The sequence below is a fragment of the Grampus griseus genome (assembly GCF_964374135.1).
Source record: "Grampus griseus genome assembly, chromosome: 10".
Classification (NCBI taxonomy): Eukaryota; Metazoa; Chordata; class Mammalia; order Artiodactyla; family Delphinidae; genus Grampus; species Grampus griseus.
The window spans coordinates 23,018,234-23,038,523 of record NC_139004.1 but is presented as its reverse complement, the minus strand read 5'-3'; the positions used below and the strand labels follow the sequence as shown (position 1 = coordinate 23,038,523).

General features: G+C 46.2%; 2 protein-coding genes and 1 pseudogene across 8 annotated transcripts in view; all 3 read left to right on the top strand.

The window, feature by feature from the left end:
• Positions 1-20,290, top strand: part of LOC309829130 (MHC class I polypeptide-related sequence B-like) — a 125,881-nt pseudogene that overhangs the window by 95,706 nt on the left and 9,885 nt on the right. The window contains exon 5 of the transcript in view: positions 19,143-19,438. The product of the transcript in view is annotated as an MHC class I polypeptide-related sequence B-like (transcript). The remainder of the gene's footprint in view (positions 1-19,142; positions 19,439-20,290) is intronic.
• On the top strand, positions 7,715-11,662 carry LOC309828405 (BOLA class I histocompatibility antigen, alpha chain BL3-7-like; the record flags this gene model as incomplete). 6 transcript variants are annotated; one of them, XM_082663697.1, is made up of 8 exons in its annotated part: positions 7,717-7,922; positions 8,251-8,520; positions 8,722-8,997; positions 9,618-9,893; positions 10,012-10,122; positions 10,553-10,585; positions 10,726-10,773; positions 10,937-11,662. In XM_082663697.1, the coding sequence occupies exons 1-8, from the start codon at positions 7,859-7,861 to the stop codon at positions 10,939-10,941; spliced, it is 1,083 nt and encodes a 360-aa protein (XP_082519823.1). In that variant the 5' UTR covers positions 7,717-7,858. The 6 variants fall into 6 exon arrangements, with proteins under 6 accessions (XP_082519821.1, XP_082519823.1, XP_082519822.1 ...); XM_082663698.1 differs by having other exon boundaries at positions 7,719-7,922; positions 10,709-10,773; positions 10,937-11,018; XM_082663696.1 differs by lacking the exon at positions 10,937-11,662 and having other exon boundaries at positions 10,726-10,799.
• Positions 18,417-18,768, top strand: LOC309828410 (small ribosomal subunit protein uS14-like). The gene has a single exon (XM_082663706.1). It carries the CDS (start codon positions 18,485-18,487, stop codon positions 18,653-18,655), a length of 171 nt encoding a protein of 56 aa, XP_082519832.1. The 5' UTR covers positions 18,417-18,484; the 3' UTR covers positions 18,656-18,768.

Below are 20,290 nucleotides of genomic sequence, written 5' to 3'. Positions count from 1 at the left end.
CACTGTAAAGCAAGTAATAAAGTGTCGAACGTGATAAATGACAAAGTAAAAAGAATGTAATCCTCACATTTGCAGATATTTTGTTGCATTTTTCTTTCATTTCTTATACATCCTCCTGTTGTTGCCCAAGAACTGGAAATTTCTCTAAGCTGAACAGCCCAGACCTCAGTGGCCCCCACCCTGCACTCTGCAGATGCCATTTCCCAGTCAGCTCACCCTCACACCCCTGAGAGGGCGATTTCTCATTTCCTCCTTTCCCCTCAGACCCCTCCACTCATCCCTCACTCCCTGTTCTTAATGATGAGCTTTTCTTTTTTAACTCAGAAAAAAAAAGCACTCAGGTGAGAATTACATCCTCCTTCTCCACTATTCCCACATCTGCACCTGTATCTCACCTTCCCACCAGTGATGATGGATGGTCCCCTACTGTCTACGCCTGCCCCTCAGCGTGGGTACAGGATCCGACTCCATCCTCCCCTGTGTCATCAGTTTCCCACTCTCTACTGCTCCTTCATCCCTGCCTACAAACATGCTGCAATTCCTCCCATTAAAATTAATCAAACAAAAATAAATAAATCAAAACAAAATTCTCCCATAAACATCCACCACTCTGTGTACAGTTTCCTTCCAACTGCTGCTCCATTTCTGTGACTCTTCTTAACAGAACAATTCCTAAGGCCAAAGGCCATTCTCTCATCTACTAGGTTGTCTTTTTTATTTTTAGCTAATGGATATGTGCACATAGTTTTAAAAAGTAAAATACTTCTACAAGACTTGATATCTAGACCGATGTCCCCAATCTTCCATGTCCCCCATCTCTTGAATCTCAGAGAGAAGCTCTTTTAGTTCTTAAGCTGGTTCTCTAATTGTTTCCTCTATGTCTCTAAAATGCATGCCTTTAATACTCCTTTGCTTTCAGTTTTATGTATCATCTTTAGTTAATTGGTTTTTCTTTCACACACCCCTGTCTTCCCAAAATAGTTATAACTTACAATTATAAATCTATCAGTTTTGTAATTTTGATTAGCTCGCTGTGCAATATTTGCCTTATGATGATGACGGAAATGCTAGTCACAAGTGAGCATTTAGTAGACTGTGATTACTTTTCTTGAATGGATATTTAAGATTTCGCTGGAATAAATAATGTCTTACTTTGGTTGTACTGATTTTTTTTTTTTTTTGTAGTTTATTTGCCTGCTTTGGGTCTTCATTGCTGCATGTGGGCTTTCTCTAGTTGCAGCGAGCGGGGCTACTCTTCGTTGCGGTGCGCGGGCTTCTCATTGCAGTGGCTTCTCTTGTTGTGGAGCATGGGCTCTAGGTGCGCGGGCTTCAGTGGTTGCAGCAGGCGGGCTCAGTAGTTGTGGCTCACGGGCTTAGTTGCTCCGCAGCACGTGGGATCTTCCCGGACCAGGGCTCAAACCCTTGTCCCCTGCACTGGCAGGCGGATTCTTAACCACTTCGCCACCAGGGAAGCCCCATATTGTACTCATTTTAAATCATTATAAAACTCTGCGCAGAATCTAAGTCTTTCTGAATACATTCAAGCACATCGGATATTCCACCAACTTCACTTCTTTGCACAGACTCTCCCACAGCCCTCCGTGCTGCCACACGGAGACTGGTTCCCTGCACACCTGGGGCAGGGCTGACGTCCCGGATCTCCTTCTCTTCATTCTGGACAGCGCTCTGCCTCTCTCTCCTACTGTATAATTTTACAAGGCTTCCCTGTTGCCTGGATCCCATGTTTCCCTGTTGTTGGTTTTCTCCATCATTTCCCCCGCAGTTTTTCTAACAGTATCCTGAAGAAGGGAACATGGAAAGGAAAACATTGTAACTCTGATATGTCTTAGGCTACCCTAGGACTTACTCTCATCTTGACTCAATATAGAACTCTGTGTCGGAAATACTGATTTTTTTCCTTAGAATTTGGAAGGCATTGCTTCACTGTCTTCTAGCCTCCAGGCCCATGTTTTTTGCCTCTTGAAGTTTTCAAGGTCTCTCTTCTTTTCCATCCTTTCTGCAATTTCACTGTGATGTTTCTTAGCATCTGTCTGTTTTCATCTACTGCAGTTAAGAGTTTGCTTAGGCCATTTCAGATGTAAATTTTTGTCTGTAAACTCCGAGAGGTTTTCTTGAAAATTTTTTTTTATTATTTCCTACTCTCCCTTATTTTTGAAACTTGTATTGCTTACTCGCTGGAATCTCTTGATTGATAGAGGAATATTCTTACAGGTCTTCTCTCCTCCTTGCTATTACTTTTCTATTCCTATTACTTACTGTGAGTATGACTGTAATTTTTCAATTCATCTACTGAATTATACACTTCTATGACATTATTTTTAATTTCAAAGAGCCCTTTTTGGTTCTATGATTCTATATAATTGTATAGAATTCTGTTTTTGTTTAATATACCATATATCTTTCACATCTTTCAAATATTATTGCTAACAGTGGTAGGGGAGCTGTCAGGTCTCTTGGTTATCTACTTTCATGATATCATGAACTTCTTCCTCACAGCACTTAGCTCAGTAGTGATTTACATTTATCTTTGTCATTTCTGTCCATCTCCCTCACCACAGTGCCTGTCACACATCATCCAGGTCCTAACTGTTGTTCTTCATTTTTTCTCCAGTGTCTCCAGATCCTGATTGAAGGTGGCCTTGAAATATACACTCCTTAACCTCTCTGAGTCTCCACTTCTGTGTCTCCTCTCTCTGAGTCTCTCTCTCTGTGTCTGTACAAAGGGATCACATGTTGGGTGCCTCATGGGTTTGCTTTTTGTTTTAATTAATTAATTTATTTATTTATTGGCTGCACCAGGTCTTCATTGTGGCATGTGGGATCTACTTCCCTGACCAGGGATCGAACCCGGGCCCCTGCATTGGGAGCTTGGAGTCTTAGCCTCTGGACCACCAGGGAAGTCCCCTCATGGGTTTGCTTTGAGGAATAAATTTGACCCACTATGTAAATCACATGGCATTATTGCTTTAATTCTTATTAAGTGTTCCCCTATTCATAGTTACCATCATTACAATGACTATAGCATTAGGTTGTTTCCATTCTTTGCTTTTATAAACCACAATTCAAGAACATCCTTGAATATATATTTTTGAGAACATGTGTGATTATCTTCGCAGGATAAATTTCTGAAAGAGAAATTTCTATGTCATAACGTAAACATATTGAAGGCAACCCTCCTACACTGTTGGTGGGAATGTAAATTGGTACATCCACTAGGGAGAACAGTATGGAGGTTGATTAAAAAAGTAAACATACAAGTACCATGTGACCCAGCAATCCCAATCCTGGGCCTAGATCCGGAGAAAACCATAGTTTTAAGAGACACGGGCACCCCAACGATCCTGGCAGCACTATGTACAATAGCCAAGACATGGAAGCAACCTTAGTGTATAAGGACAGATGAATGCATAATGAAGATAGGATACATATACACAATGGAATATTACTCAGCCATAAAAAGGATGAAATAATGCCATTTCCAGCCACAAGGAAGGAAGCGAAACTGGAAAAGACAAGTATCCTATGATATCACTTATAGGTGGAATCTAAAAATGGATACAAATGAACTTCTTTACAAAAGAGAAACAGCCTCACAGACTTAGAAAAGAAACTTACGGTTACCAAAAGGGAAAGGTGGTGGGCAGGGAAAAATGAGCAGGTTGAGATGAACATATACACACTACTATTTATAAAATAATCAACAAGGACCCACTGTATAGCACAAGGAACCCTACTCAACACTCTATAATAACCTATATGGGAAGAGAACCCAAAAAAGGACATATATACGTCTATGCATAAGTGAGTCAAGTTGCTGTACACCTAAAAAAAACAAAACACCCCGCAACATTGTAAATTACCTATACACCAATACAAAATAAAAAAAAAAAATTTAAATGTAAATATACTGAAATTGAGACGTTTTGCATACTGACCTTTAAAATTTTTGTACCAGTTTTCAATCCCATCAATCTTTATGACAGTATATTCTCCCTAAATTCCTGTCAATACTCTCCTCATACTATTATCTTTGCCAAGATGATAGATTTTAACTTATTCCCATTTCTTATTCCAGATTTGCATTTTTCTTTACATTTATTTGTTATATATTTGTTTGACATTTGCATTTCTTATTTTCCAAATTGTTTTCTAATACACTTTAATTATGTTTTGTTTGGGATTTAGTTATTTTAAACACTGAATTCAGGAAGGACAAAGCAGCCTCCAACATCAGAAGCTGGTCTGACGTTTACCTTAGGCCTCAGCGTTGCCAGAAGCTGGGCTGGTGCTCACCACGCAGCCGTGCTCTTCTCCTGTTGGACATATGTCACCCCACAGAACATCAACATCAGACAAGGACACCTGAGACCATGATACGGTGTGACAAAACAAGACCACAACATCATTTTGTCCAAGCACAGACCAAACAAGGCAGCACTATGCACCTCACAATGTATCAAACCTCTCCCTGTGCTGATACCAGCGACCACGGCTTCTTTCCAATCACAGCTGCATCCTCACTCTAGTCTTTCCTCCTTACAGGGAAGATTCACCGACATGCCCGGTCACAGAATTGCCCCCACTTCCTGACAACACCCAATGTAGAGTGAGCCCCTCCTCCATTCACCCTCCTCAAAATCACCCAACCAGTGCCCACATCCTGTATATGTTCTATCTAGATAGGTGTTCTATCTAACACCTCACACTAAGACACCGTGGTCCCCGATGGTGTGTCATCTCCCTCGCTGCATCCAGTAATAAATCCAACTTGTTTGCCCACAGATTTCCTCCTGGTGGTCTTTGGCTGAAAAACATTGCTACCTGTTTGTCAATGGTTTTGTCTTTGAGTTTGATAAGGGCATGTGTTAGTATCTTTGTGAATGTCTGGTTGACATAAAGAAAATTTATGATTTTTTAGCGGTTTTTCACCTTTGGGTCATACAACTCTTCATTCCCCAAATGTAAAAAATTCAAGTATTTTTTTTGTCTAGGAGAGAGGGGTCCAAGGGTGAAGGGAAACAGAACTGATTGAATTTGGGGGGAACGAATAGCAGGAGCAGTCAGTAAAGAATTCTAAGCTGGTGGATTCTAAGGTTTACATCTCCTGCTTTATCATTTCACAAGTATGTACAGGTCCTGCAAGGTATTTGATATCTGCTGTGTTCAGTGAATACTTTCTCTTGGGCTAAGTGAAGACTTCAGTGTCTGCTTATATTTACCAGGTTAATGAAAAGAACAGCAAGAGCTCAAGGTTATAAAGACAAGAATTAGCCCAGCGATGGGCAGTCTTGAACACATATGACCTTAAGGTTATAAACCATGGTGTCCTTAATGTGTGGACACTCTAGTTGTTAAAATACATGTTAATGAAACTTTCTGCGCATGCTGCATTTTAAGGATATATCTAAGACCCACATAGACAAATCCATGATTTCCATGTGAAGGTTATTTTAATATGCATCAACTTATGAGTCACACAGTATCTTTTTGGGGGAAGAGACTGGAAATTAAGAACATTATAGATATGCAATGCCCAATAGGCTAGCTACTAGCCACATATTTAATGTTATTTAAACTAAATAACATTAAGGTGCTCAGCACAGTAGCCACTTCTGAGGTGCTAAATAGCGACCTGTAGCTAGTGGCTACCTGATTTTGACAGTACAGATATAGAACAATTCCTTCACCACAGAACATTCTATTGGACAGGACTGCTCTTCATGTTTTCTGGGCCTCAAGTCAGATATAATGGACCCATGAAATGGCCAATATTATTTCTCTTAGAGATGATGTCAGATTTCTGTCTGGGATATGAATACATACTTAGCTGGTGTGTAACAAAACCAAACTAGGTTATGAGTGGGTACGGTGCCTTCAGGCACAAACTGTTTCCAGGTTCAAAGGGGAAACACCTGTCCCCCTACCTCCCTTCCCAGACTGAGGACACTCTCTGGGATCAATTTCCAAGGGGTGAGTTCTCTCCTAGAGGAGCCCTGGGGGCAGGGCCCTCAGCTAAGTGTGGGGAGGCAGGGAGTCCAGCTCAGGGAGAGGGATTCTCCAAAACGAAGAGGAGGCAAAAGCAAGGGTCAGTTAGGAGATTTTTCCAGGTTTATTCGAACAGCAGTTCTCAGAGTGTGATCTGTGGAACCCTTGAAGTCACTGAGACCCTTTCATGAGATCCATGAGGTGAAACCTACTTTCATAGCATTACTAAGATATTATTTGACTTTCCACTATGTTGACATTTGCTTTGAGGTATAACTTAGCAGTGATGGAGACTACTGTAGCAAACTGCAATATAATTATTTTCACCACAACTTACTTGCAGAAAAAAAAAAAGCAGGTTTGCTTTAAAACATTCTGGTTGATGCATTACAAATTTTTATCTTTCCTTAATAAGCTATAATGGAAAAGAAAATGAAAAAGAATGTATATACACATGTATAGCTGAATCACTTTGCTGTACAGCAGAAATTAACACAACATTGTAAATCAACTATACCTCATTAAAAAAAACTTTAAAAAATACATAAAAATTCTTTTGTTTCCTAAATCATCCTTAAATCCACTTTTTTTTTTTGGCCACGCCCCACAGCATGTGGGATCTTAGTTCCCTGAACAGGGATTGAACCCTTGAACCCAGGCCATGGCAGTGACAGCTTTGAGTCCTAACCAGTGGACGGCCAGGGAACTCCCTTAAATCCACATTTTAAAAGTACCTTCTAAGATGACATGGGAAGTACCCATCAAGCCCTTCTGCTACATTCCAAAGTACTATGTCCCAAGGAAAATAATTTGTGTGACCTGAACTACCCTCCTCTTCATGGAATACAATGTTTACTTGAAAGAATGAATGACACTGGAAGATCTATATAACTTAGTGAAACAACGTATTACTTTTTTAAAATCTTACCTTAGTCCAAGAGACATTCAATGTGCAAAATAGGGTTATGGAGTTTAACGTAACAGAATAGGGAATAGTTAATAATATTGTTTCAGGTCCACTTTGAAAATAACCTTTGAGAAACTACCACTTGTGTAGTTTTCGTTTTGTATCAAAGACTAACATCCATGACTGTCTGAAAAGGTTTTTGAAAATACTACTCCTACATCTGTGTGGGCCTGTTTATTTTCATAGACTTCAATCAAAAGAACGGATTCATTGAAGAAGCAAACATGAACATCCAGGGGTCTTCTAATGAGACAGACAAGAAACAGAGAGACTTGCAAAAATATAAAAATCTGAAAAGCTCCACTTTTCCCACTACCGTGTTTATTTTGGGAAGTAGTTATTTTTCATATTAAATCATGGGTTATTAATATTATTCTAAATAAATTAATTTAAAAGTTTTAAACTCTATTATTTCTACTTTGGAAAGTACCGATAGAAATAACCACATAAAATTATCTGTGGGGTCGTCACTAGTTTGTAAGACTGTATAAATATTCTGACCACAATGCTGTGAAAATCGCTGACTACACAGTCCCTGGGCCAGGACTCAGGGAGACACTGTGACAAAGAGCTCTCGGTGCAGGAGGGGAGGGATCAGGCAGAGTCCCAGGTCCCGGGACGGGCAGGCTCTCAGGCTCTCAGGGTGCCAGGCGGTCTCTGGGGCGGGGACGCTCCGCGGGGGGGATTCCCAGTCTCCCGGAGTTTCACTTTTTCCTCTCACAACCAGTGTCGGGCCCTCCTGCCTGGACACTCGTGACGCGACCCCACTTCTCACTCCCATTGCGTGTCCGGTTTCTAGAAGCCAGTCAGCGTCCCCGCGGTTCCCGGTTATAAAGTCTCCACCGACCCGCCGCAGTTTCTCCCCAGACGCCGAGGTTGTGGGTCATGTCACCGCGAACCCTCCTCTTGCTCCTCTCCGGGGCCCTGGCTCTGACCGAGACCTGGGCGGGTGAGTGCGGGGTCGGGAGTGAACGGCCTCTGCGGGGAGGAGCGAGGAGACCCCGGGGGTCGGGGGTCAGGACTCCCAGGGAAGGAGCCACGCCTCTGCCCCCCCCACCCGGTCCAGACCCGCCCCCTCACCCCGGTCCCCGCCTGTCCCTCCCTTGCTTCCCGCCCCCTCTTCTCTCCCCACGGGGTGCCGGCCCTTCTCCGACCTCCACACCTTTTCCGTCTCACGAGCCCCTCGCCCCCTCCCCCCTGCCGGCCCCGTCACCTCGGACCCGGGGACCCGCGCCGGGAGGAGGGTCGGACCGGGTCTCACCCCTCCCCGCCCCCAGGCTCCCACTCCCTGAGGTATTTCTACACCGGGGTGTCCCGGCCGGGCAGCGGGGAGCCCCGCTTCATCGCCGTCGGCTACGTGGACGACACGCAGTTCGTGCGGTTCGACGGCGACGCCCCGAATCCGAGGTGTGAGCCGCGGGCGGCGTGGGTGGAGCAGGAGGGGCCGGAGTACTGGGAAGAGCAGACGCGGAACTTCAAGGACGCCGCACAGATGTACCGAGTGAGCCTGGACATACTGCGCGGCTACTACAACCAGAGCGAGGCCGGTGAGCGACGCGGGCCCGGGTCCGGGTCACGACCCCCATCCCCAGGGACGGGCCGGCGTCGCCCCGAGTCTCCGGGTCCGAGGGTCACCCCAACATTGCGGGACCCGCCCGGCCCCGCGACTCGGGAGGAAACGGCGGGACTTTACCCGGTTTCATTTTCAGTTTGGGTTTAATCGCTGCGGCTGGTCGCGGCGGGGTCAGGGTCTCACACCTACCAGGAGACGTACGGCTGCGACGTGGGGCCGGACGGTCGCCTCCTCCGCGGGTACAGACAGTACGCCTACGACGGCGCCGATTACATCGCCCTGAACGAGGACCTGCGCTCCTGGACCGCGGCCGACGCGGCGGCTCAGAACACCAAGCGCAAGTGGGAGGCGGCCGGTTATGCGGAGCGCTACAGGAACTACGCGGAGGGCAGGTGTGTGGAGTGTCTCCTCAGATACCTGGAGAACGGGAAGGACACGCTGCAGCGCGCAGGTACGAGGGGCCGCGGGGCCTCCCTGGTGTCCCCTCGGGCTGGAGCTGGCTTCCCACAAGGGGAGGAAATGGGGTCCCTGTGGGAACACCGCCCCAACTTCTTGTCGAGAGAGGGAGGAATCCGCCCAGGTTTTCATATTCGGTACAAGACAGTGACTCGCCGGTGGCCTCACTTCTCTGAAAGACAGTGAAGGAATCCAGTCTCTTTGGGGAAGAAGCAGGAAACCATCCGTGAAATAACTGACCAGCGGCGCCCTTTGACCCTGACCCCCATCTTGTGAACCATGACTTTCTCTCTCAAGCCTGTTCTCAGCCTAAGAACATCTTAGGAGGCCTGACTCCAGCTTTTCTGAGTCATTCAGCCTCCACCAAAGTCAGGATCATTGCTCTGTATTCTCCCCTTTACATGAAGCCTCCTATCTTGGCTTTCATCCTTATCATAGAACTTGACAAGGACTGGGAGATCTTCCCAGACCCCGGAGTCCAGGCTGGTGTCTGGTGTTTTTGCTGCTTCTTTTCAAACCTGTTGTGCTGTTCATTCTCAGGATGGTCACATGATGTTGCTTCAGTGGCCCATGAAGGTAACACTAAGTGTGAATTTTCTGATTCTTCCTCCTCAGACCCTCCAAAGACACACGTGACCCACCATCCCATCTCTGACCGTGAGGTCACCCTGAGGTGCTGGGCCCTTGGCTTCTACCCTAAGGAGATCTCACTGACCTGGCAGCGTGATGGGGAGGATCAGACCCAGGACATGGAGCTTGTGGAGACCAGGCCTTCAGGGGACAGAACCTTCCAGAATTGGGCGGCCCTGGTGGTGCCTTCTGGAGAGGAGCAGAGATACACGTGCCACGTGCAGCACGAGGGGCTTCAGGAGCCCCTCACCCTGAGATGGGGTAAGGAGGGACATGTGGGGTGGAGCTTCCTCTCAGATAAAGCAGGAGCCCTTCTGGACACGTTCAGCAAGGTCGGGATTCAGGCCTGAAGTCAGGGCCCCTTCCCTTTCCTCCACAGAACCTCCTCAGCCCACCATCGCCATCATAGGCCTCATTGTTGGCCTGGTTCTCTTGGTGGTCACTGGAGCCGTGGTGGCTGGAGCTGTGATCTGGAGGAAGAAGCACTCAGGTAGGGAAGGGGGGAAGGATCTGAGTTTTCTTGTGTTACAGGGGGGTTCAAGCCCAGGTGGAAGCTTGCCTGCATGTGTATTGGGCAGCACCACTCAGAGACATTGCTTGTCAGTCTGCAGACTGGCACTTACCCTTTTGTAAAGCACGTGTGGAAATGAAAGACACGTTTTTCACCTTCATAATTCCAGTTGGGGACCAGGTTACCAGCACTTGAAGGTCAGAGAGAGAATGTTCCTGCTGACAGACCCCCAGGAGGGAAGAAGTTGATCCAGTCCCCGCACATCTCCTTTCTTCATGTTCCTGATCCTATCATGGGTTTTGGTCAGCAGTTCTGGAAAGTTCTCTGTGGTCCAGGACTAGAGGGTTCCTCTAGGATCTCACAACTCAGTCTTCTCCCTGGCCTCTCACGTGATGTTTTCTTCTTACAGGTGAAAAAGGAGGGAGCTACGCTCAGGCTGCAAGTAAGTGTGGAGGGGCTGTGATTCCTGAGACCCTTGTGAGGGTGCAGAGAGGAGGCCATGGGGGGCTCACCCTCCTAAAGTTCCTTCTCTAGTTTCTCTCCTGTGTGTTCTGACCACATCCAGGTTTTGTTCTCCGCTAGGCAGTGACAGTGCCCAAGGCTCTGATGTGTCTCTCAGGCATCCTAAGGGTGAGGCTCTGGAGGGTCTAGATTAGGACGGGGGATGGGGCAGAGGGGATGCCCTGGGAGACGGGGATTCTTTGAGTGGGACATTTGAGCAGGTGGGGGGCTGTCAGAAGGTCAGCACTTACGTGACTGCCCTGAATTTGTTCATGATTATTTTCTTCTATAGTTTGAGACAGCTGCCTTGTGGGGACTGAGTGATGCAGGATTCCGCATCCCACCCCTGCATTGTGACTTCAAGATCTTCTGACTTTCTGCAAACGTCATCTGAATGTGTCTGTGTTCCTGTTAGCATAAAATGAAGAGGTGGGGAGCCTGGCCCACCACTGCCCACCACGACCCCTCCCCACACTGGCCTGTGTTCTCTTCCCTGATGGCCTTTCCTGACCGAACAGAGGCGGGGCTGGGCCGTCTCCATCTTTGTCTTAACTTCATTTTGCGCTGAAAAGTAATGTCTTTCATATCCTATTGAAAATCAGGATCCAAACTACAGCTCTCCCCCTACTATATAGATGGGTCCTCATCGGTCTTGTCCCCCAGTGTTTGGTTGTTTGGGTCTTTTTCCTAAAACTGTACAAATGTTAGATATTTAATCTTTGGTAATATGACATTACAAAGAAATGGCTTCCTTCTGTTATTGTTCAGCTTAGTCATCTTCATATATGCTTAATCATTACTAGTTACTTCTGTTATTTCGTTTCCTTCTGGTTTTTTTTTTTAATTCATTTCCCTTGGCATTATCAACGTCTTTGTTACTGGCTCCTAAGAACTAATTTATGACTAAGGATGTTAACAATTTGTCATGCAATGTAAATGAAATACCATGTTTTACTGCCATCAGTTTACTATGGTGTTTTGTATTTTGGTTGTGTATTAAAATATACTCATGTTGTGCCTTAAAAAAAATCAGGATATGAATTTGTTTTTTGCTATTTATGCCATGAGGGGTTGATGGGATAATAAAGGTGAGGATTCCTAAAGTTTGAGAGGAAATAAATGGAAGCACGGAGACCCTTCCAGATTCCATGTGCTTGCTGTGCTGAGTCTGCTGCAGGTGGGACAGGAGGAGGCTGTGAGGAGCTGAGCGTGGACGCGGCCTGTGCCCACTCCATGCTCACCGCATCGTGGGCTTTGAGGTGGTCACTCCTGGTCACATCTCCTCAGCTCTTTTGTCCTTGTCACTTCAGTAGAACCTTGTCCCACCAGCAGCTGTGATCTCAGAAGAAGTCACCAGGTCAGCCTCGGCTCAGGCCTGTGTCCAGTCCTCAGCCCCTATCTTTTGGGTGTTATTTGTTGTTTCTTTAGAGGTTCTTGCCTGAGTCTGTGTTTTATTCTCCTCTGGGTGTCCCCCACCTCTGACAGCTGGAGGAGTTGTTTGGCCTGTCGTGGTCCCCACAAGGCCCAAGGCTGCCCCTGCACACAGGAGAGTCTGTGGTCCAGAGGTGGATTTTCAGATTCATCCAGCTCTTGCCCTTTGTCTAGGGTTTGATTGTTCTTTCCATATTTCCCCCAACCTTCTCAAAGGATCCAGATTCTGGAATTAGCAGAAAGGCGGGAAACCATAATGTCTCGTCTTAGGTGAGTTCCTGTCGGAATTCTGCTCTGCTCGCCTACCCACTCTCCCTGCCCTTAGCTCTAGTAATCCCAGTGCTGGCTCCAGTACAAACTCATGGACTTATAAAGCAGAGTCTAATTTAGGTTTATATTTGGTTGGAAAACAGGACCCATAAGTCAAGGATCATTGTTTTCTGAAAAGAAAAATATACTTGTGTGAGGCAGTGTGGAGGAGGGTTGGTTGGGGGGGAAGGGGAGAACAGCACTTGTGAGAAAAACACCGGCAGCACTGACGTCAATGTGAGTAGATGTTGTGCTGTAGCTGCCACAAAACAGCATTTGGCCTTAGGTCACATTAGTAAAGATGCTGTCTAGAATAGGGAGGTGCTTTACATTGAACATTCACTCAGCTGATACCGGTTGTGTGCCAGATACATGACACAATGTTTTGCATCTAGGAAACTTCACTGAAGTTAAAACAAAAAAATTGCTGGCCTTGTGGAGCATGTATTCTAGTGGGAAGAGACAGACTATGTGCTATCAGCATAGTAAATAAGGAAAGTGTTCTGTTACTAGGGGATACGTACAATGGAAAAGATGCAGTGGAGAAGGTGATTCAGAGTGTGAGTATGGGGACAGGGAAAATGGGTGTTTTACTAGGGCGGTCAGGGTGGGCCTCACTGGGAAGGTGACCTTTGAGGAAAGATTTGAAGGACATGAGGAATTATCCCTGAGGATGTCTGGAGGAGGTTCTTTCCAGGCAGAGGGAACCTCCAGGCAAATGCACCAGGGCAGAAGCATGTCTGTGTGTCCCAGTTAAAGTGAGGAGGCCAGTATGGCAGGAGCAGAGATTAATTGAGATGGGATCAGAGGTACAGCCAGACCATGTAAGGCCTGGAGGATGCTGGGAGGGTTTCGACTTTTGCTCTGAGTGGGATGGGCGTTATAAGATTGTTTTGAGCAGAAGAGGGACATGGTATGACTTCTTTCTTTATTTTTTAATAGTTTTTATCTCTCTTATTTATTTAAGCTGAGTTGGGTCTTCGTTGCGGCGTGCTGGTTTTCTCTAGTTGTGGCTAGCAGGGACTACCCTTCATTGCAGTGCGTGGGCTCTAGGCGCGTGGGCTTCAGTAGTTGTGCAGTGTGGGCCCAGTAGTTGTGGCTCATGGACTCCAGAGTGCAGGCTCAATAGTTGTGGCGCACAGGCTCAGTTGCTCCGCGGCATGTGGGATCTTCCTGGACCAGGGATCGAACTGTGTCCCCTGCACTGGCAGGCGGATTCATAACCACTGCTCCAACAGGGAAGTCCCTATTTTTTTTTAATATTTAAATTTTATTGTATAGTTGATTTACAATGTTGTGTTAGTTTCAGGTGTATAGCAAAGTGATTCAGTTATACATATATTTGTTCTTTTTTAGTTTCTTTTCTCATATAGGTTATCACAGAATACTGAGTAGAGTTCCCTTTGCTATATATACAGTAGGTCCTTGTTGGTTATCTGTCTTACACATAGTAGTGTGTATGTGTTCATCCCAACCTCCTGATTTATCCCTCCCCTCCACGTTTCCCCTTTGGTAACCATAAGTTTTTTTCAATTTCTGTTAAGTCTGTTTCTGTTTTGTAAATAAGTTTATTTGTACCTTTTTAAAAAAATTAGATTCCACATTTGAGTGATATCATATGATATTTGTCTTTCTCTGTCTCACTTACTTCACTTAGTATGATAATCTCTAGGGCCATCCATGCTGCTGAAAATGACATTACTTCATTCTTTTTTATGGCTGAGTATATTCCATTGGACTTCACCTTTAAAAGCATCACTTTGGCTGCTGTGCTAAGAACAGAACTGTGAGGCAAGGAGGGAGTGAAGCCATAGGGAAGCAGTGGGAAACTAGTGCAGTGTCCAGGCTGGAGATGGCCGTTGCTTCGACTGGCGTGTGAGCAGTGGATGTAATGGGAAGTAATTAGATTCTGGACACGTCCTGAAGGTGGGTTTTACAGCATTTGCTAAAGGATTAAATCTGGGGTATGAGAAAGAGGAGTTAAGGAGGACACCCTAAAGTTTGGACTATGTAAGTAAAAAGATGGCATTACTCTCACCAGAGATGGGGAAGACGAAGGAGCAAATTTTGGGGGAGAGGGGGTATTATGGGCATTTGGTTTAAGAGATGTTGGAGCTGAGATTTTGTTAGAAATACAAGCCAGGTAGTTGGATTGGCAGTTGGACAAATGAGTCTGGAGTTTAAGAGCAATGTCTGGGCTGGAGAAATAGATTTGGGAGGCGATGCCACATCATGATATTTAAAGCCTTGAGAACTGATGAGGTCTCCAAGGGAGGGAGTGATGGCTGTAGAAGAGGAAGGACAAGGACTGAACCCTGGACTCCCCAGTGCTATGCAATCGGATCAGATCACACAGCTGAGCAGACTGCGTGGTTCTGACACTGTGTCTAGACGGCACAGAGACCCGGGAGTCTGATCTTTGCTTTGTACAGGAAAGCCCTGGACATCTTTTTAAGATTCAGGAAGTCAGAAAGCATGAAATTCTGGGTTTAGAACAAGGTTGGTGTTGATGCTGCTGGTCTTCAGATCACACTTTTTAAAAAATTTATTTATTTATTTATTATTTTTGTCTGCATCGGGTCTTAGTTGTGGCATGTGGGATCTTTGCTGAGCATGCAGGATCTTTCGTTGGTGTTCGTGGGCTCTTTTTTTTTTTTTAGAGAATTGATATCTTTTTATTTATTTATTTGAGGCTGTGTTGGGTCTTCGTTTCTGTGCGAGGGCTTTCTCTAGTTGCGGCGAGCGGGGGCCACTCTTCATCGTGGTGTGCGGGCCTCTCACTGTCGCGGCCTTCTCTTGTGGAGCATAGCCTCCAGACGCGCAGGCTCAGTAGCTGTGGCGCACGGGCTTAGTTGCTCCGTGGCATGTGGGATCTTCCCAGACCAGGTCTCGAACCCGTGTCCCCTGCATTGGCAGGCAGATTCTCAACCACTGCGCCACCAGGGAAGCCCCTCGTGGGCTCTTTGTTGCAGCGTGCAGGTGTCTCTCTAGTTGTGGCATGAGGGCTTAGTTGCTCCGCCGCACGTGGGGTCTTAGTTCCCCGACCAGGGATTGAACCTGAGCGCCCTGCATTGGAAGGGAGATTCTTTACCACTGGACCACCAGGGAAGTCCCCAGATCACACTTCTGGTAGCAAGAACGTTCGTAGACCAGGATTCCCACATGGCTGTGCATCAGCCTTATGCATAGGACTTGCTGAATAAGCTTTTCCTTGATCTTGTGCCTAATACTCTGAGAAGGTGGTCCTGGGGAGAGGCCTGAGCATTCTGGAAGAAGCCCCACAAGCAATCCTGATGCTCAGCCACTTTGGGAACCACCAAGGTCAGCGACAGAGAGTGGCCAGAGAAGGGTCTTAAATCCACATTTAAAAGTGTTTTGTTTTTTTTTTCAGAAAGAAAAGGGAGAACCTATATTGTCCATTATGAGATGTGATGTTGGGAAATACATGTAGTTCTCTCTACTATGGGGTATAGTCGGGTGGAAGACTTAGGAAGTGGTTCACAGTTCAGCATAATGAAATCCGTGCTCTCTGAAGTTGTTCTCCAGACTGAGTTCTCACTCACTCTTGGAACAAACAATAGGTCCAAAATTTTTCTAATTTAGGCCTAAAGTACCATATATATATGATATGGGGGCTCATATCATTTTGGGAAGGCTACAGAACCAGGCTTGAGGCTCCACGGGAACAGAACCCACAGTGTCCACCCTAGGCCAGGTCCCACATAGGAACATTCGCCCCTGTTGCTGGGCACAGATGTCACTGCTCACACAGTGAGCCCCGCATGCTGGACGTGGACCCTGCGGCGAGGACGGCTGTCACTGCGGTTGCTGACAGCTGGAGGTTGTGTAACTCCCACTCACACCAGCCTTGCCAAATGCATTCTGCTCAGTCCCAGCCTCTCTGTGTCACCACATCCTGAGTAGAGCCTGAAATGTGGTCTCCTGAGTGGTGAGGCCTGAGCTCCATGCTGTGTCCACCTGCAAGAATGTTTGGGAAAGTGGGTTTTCCTCTTTTATGGAGGAAGGTGGTCTCTGCCTCCTACCAAGACTCTTTTAGTGTGGAATTCTCCTAATCTAGGAATTGTCCTAATCAGGTAAGGGGGTGGTGAGGGATGGAAAAAGAATGTCAAATTTCAATTCTTAGAGCAAAGATCTGAGACTGGAACTGGATCTGGTACATTGTAGGCACTCGGGTTTGGTTGAAAGAACAAGTGACTAATAAATGACATTCAAGGTAGAGATTTACTTGCTTACTACTCTTACTCTGAATTTCTTTGTGAGCTGGTGAGGGATTTTTTCCTTCACGCAACCAATTTTCTGATTCTCAGACGCCAACTGGGTGTCCTACAATTCAACTCAATTCTGACACGAGCTGCCTGGAATTAGCATCAGACCCCACAGGTGTCAGGGCTCAGTCCCGCAGACTTCCTTTACTTCAGAAGCAAGTTGCAAGCCTCAAGTCCCTGTGTTACCTGCACTTCTGTCTGACTTGACTACAAAGCTAGGGGTTCCCCCCAAGTCTGATAATTTGGTAGAACAAGTCATAGAACTCAGGAAAATGCTATGCTTACCATTACAGTCTATAGTAAATGACACAAGTGAGCAGCCAGATGAAGAGGTACATAAGTCGAGGTCTGGAAAGGTCCCGAGTGTAGGAGCCTCAGTCACCGTGGAGTTGAAGTGTGCTACTCTCCCAGCATGTGGATGTGTTCACCAATTTGGAAGGTCTCCAAATTCTGTCATTTTAGGGTTTGTAATGAAAGTTTCATGATGTAGCCATGATTGATTAAATCATTGACCATTACTAATTGACCTCATCCTCCAGCCCCCCTCTCCCCAGAGGTCAGGGAGTGAGGCTGCAAGTTCCAACCCTCTGATCATGGCTTGTTTTTCTGGTGACCAGACCCCATCCTGAAGCTTCTAGGACCTTTCAGCCAAGAGTCATCGTCCTAGCACCCCAAAGATGCTTTTATCACTCAGATAGCCCCTGTCTTTGACCACAGATCCCTTAGAGCAGAAGTACCATAACAGTTAAAAGATGCTGACACATGACTAGAGTCCCATTCAGTCATTAACAAGTAGTCCAGTCCATCTTCCTATCAAGGATATTTACATGGCAAATAAATTCATGAAAAATGGCTCAACATTTTTAGTCAGAGGGGGAATTCAAATTAACCGTAATATGACATCGCTGCACACTGCCCAGAGTTGTTAAAATGAAAAAACCACGCCAAATCAGTTGCTGGCAAGAATTTGGGCTAATTATCTCTCATATATTGCTAGTGGGAGAGTAAATTGATTCAAATACTTTGAAAACGTCTTTGGTGGTAACAAAACATTCACTCACCAGCATTTCCACTCTTAGTTATATACTCAATAAATATGCATGCATATGTGTGCCAAATATATGAAACTATTATTCATAGCGGCTCGATTTGTAAAATCTGGATATAACACAAATGCCCATGAACAGTAGAGGACGAGAAATGTGGTCTATTCCTATAATGGAACACCACGAGAGTAAATAAATTACAACCACACACAGCAATAGGGGTGAGACCCGGTGACATAATGTTGAGTGAGAGAGCCAGACACAGGGGGGCATCCACTGCATAATTCTTTCCAATCAGAAACTGGCAGAACTCACCTATGTATGGCGTTAAAAATCAAGATAATGATTACTCTGAGGGGTGGGATGGGCAGGTTCCTTTATGACTGAATAGGATGCAAGAGGGTTTCTTGGGATGCTGGAAAGGTTACTTGTGAGTGTTGTTTACCCCAGTGTTCACTTGGTGAAAATCCACTGCACACTTATGAGCTGCCCACTTCTCTATGGGTGTTGTCCTTCATGCAAGTATGATTTTCTTGGATTTTTGAAATAATTCTTTCTAAGAATTCTTAGAATAACATAGAATTCTTCTTACTGAAAGCCCTCAGAAATGCTGAATTGAAAAAAAATCACTACAATTTTTAGAAACTCAAGGAAATACATGCCTGTGATTCAGATATAAAGAAGAGAAGCTAAAGTGAGAGCAGTGAGCCTGGGAGCCGACACAAGAATAGTTTGGGGCTTTTGCCTTGTTGCAGCCGAGAAAGCAACATGGGGCACCAGCAGCTTTACCGGAGCCATCCGAGAAAATTCGGCCAGGGTTCTCGTTCTTGCCCCGTCTGCTCAAACCGGCACGGTCTGATCCGGAAATACGGCCTCAATATGTGCCACCGGTATTTCCGCCAGTACTCGAAGGACATCGGCTTCATTAAGTTGGACTAAGTGTGAACTTCTCGAATGGGTCATCACGCATATCTACCTTCCTCAGAAACAATACTAACTCTTCGTATATAAAATAAAAATTTTAAAACTTCAAAAAAAAAAAAAAATAAGAACAGTTTGGGGAATGGCCGTCAAGCCAGGAAGTAGGAATCAAAACCCAAGCAGATCCATTGTAAAGCAATTATACCCCAATAAAGATGTTAAAAAAAAAAAATTAAAAATAAAAATAAAATAAAATTCAAAAAACAAAAAAAACCCAAGCAGACTCTCTCCTCAGCATCAACACGTGGATCCAAGAGAGTGAGGCCCCATCCCAGCCCCTCCTCCTGCCCGGCTGAAGGAACGGGGCCCCAGGGTGCATAGCAGACTTGGAGCAGGTCTGCGGTGGACGAGGGCTCAGCCAGAGGTGGAGCGTGTTCTCTCCATCTCCCTTAGAGGGAGCAGGGCTTGACCCCGGGCTTCACTGGCTCTGTGCTTTCTCCCCCAGGGGCCCCAGCCGTGAACGTGACCCACAGCCAGGACTTGGAGGGCACAGTCAACCTCACATGCTGGGCTTTCGGCTTTTTTCCCCAGAATATCTCAGTGGCCTGGTTTCCAGATGAGGAACCCATGTGCCGGCATGCCCAGCAGACCTCCGTGACCATAAGTGTTCTCCAAGGAGAGGAGCAGCGGGTCTAGTGTCACGTGGAACACAGCGGGAATCACAGTGCACATCCTGCGCCCCCTGGTGATCCTGGGGTGATCCTGGAGGGGGTTGTGACCTTGGGAGGGTCAGAGGCCAAGGTCAGGGAGAGGAGAGCAGGCCTGTGGCTCTGGGGTGCCTGGGTTATATATAATAAGTCCCTCTCTCAGGAGAGACCCTGGTGTATCAGAGTCAATGGTGGACCATCCTGGGTGTTGCTGCCTTTGCTCTTGTTTTTATCATCGGGCTTTGTGTCCTTTGCTACTCGAAGAAGAAGAAGAAGACAGCATTAGCTGTGGGGAGCCCAGGTGAGAAATCTGGGCGTGGGTGGGGATGGGAGGGCCTCTGCCTGGGATGTAGGGTCCCCCTCGTGTCCCTCTGCACAGATGTGAGAGGATGACAAGCCTCTGTTCCAAGAGTTGGACATTGGGGTATTTGTGAGGGGAATGGGAGCCACGTCTGCTCTAACCCCTTGGTTCTGCCTAAAGCCAGGGCCAGGCTGGGGCCCTTAGTGTCCTGCGAAGTCTTCTCCTTGCTCTGGGTGAGACTGGGTGGCAGTGAGAGTTGCAACTCCCTGCTCCGTTCTGATTTCTGTCCACTCTCAGGCTCATCAGGCCTCATCTAGGGGGGATGTGTTGGATCATGTGCTGGTTGGGAGGGTCTAGAGGTGATCATGGATTGATTCAGAGGGAACCTGCAGTAAAGTGTCTATGACTGGGTTGGGTTAAAAACTGAGGAAGAATTCAGATGGAAGGTGATGGCTCTTATCTCTTCCTGAATTTCTATTCCCCAATTTTTTAGCCCTTCTTAAAAATCCAAGGAAAAGAACCACAGGTTCAAACTAGAGGTCAGTGGATGGTGCTGGAGCCCTGACCGCGGTGTCCCTTTGTGTGGCCCCACTTAAAAAGAGATGTTTACATCTCTGGGAAGGCACAGTAAAATATCTATGATCT

Coding starts and splice junctions, on each gene's coding strand:
- LOC309828410 (XM_082663706.1), top strand. CDS start 18,485: ATGGGGCACCAGCAGCTTTACCGGAGCCATCCGAGAAAATTCGGCCAG.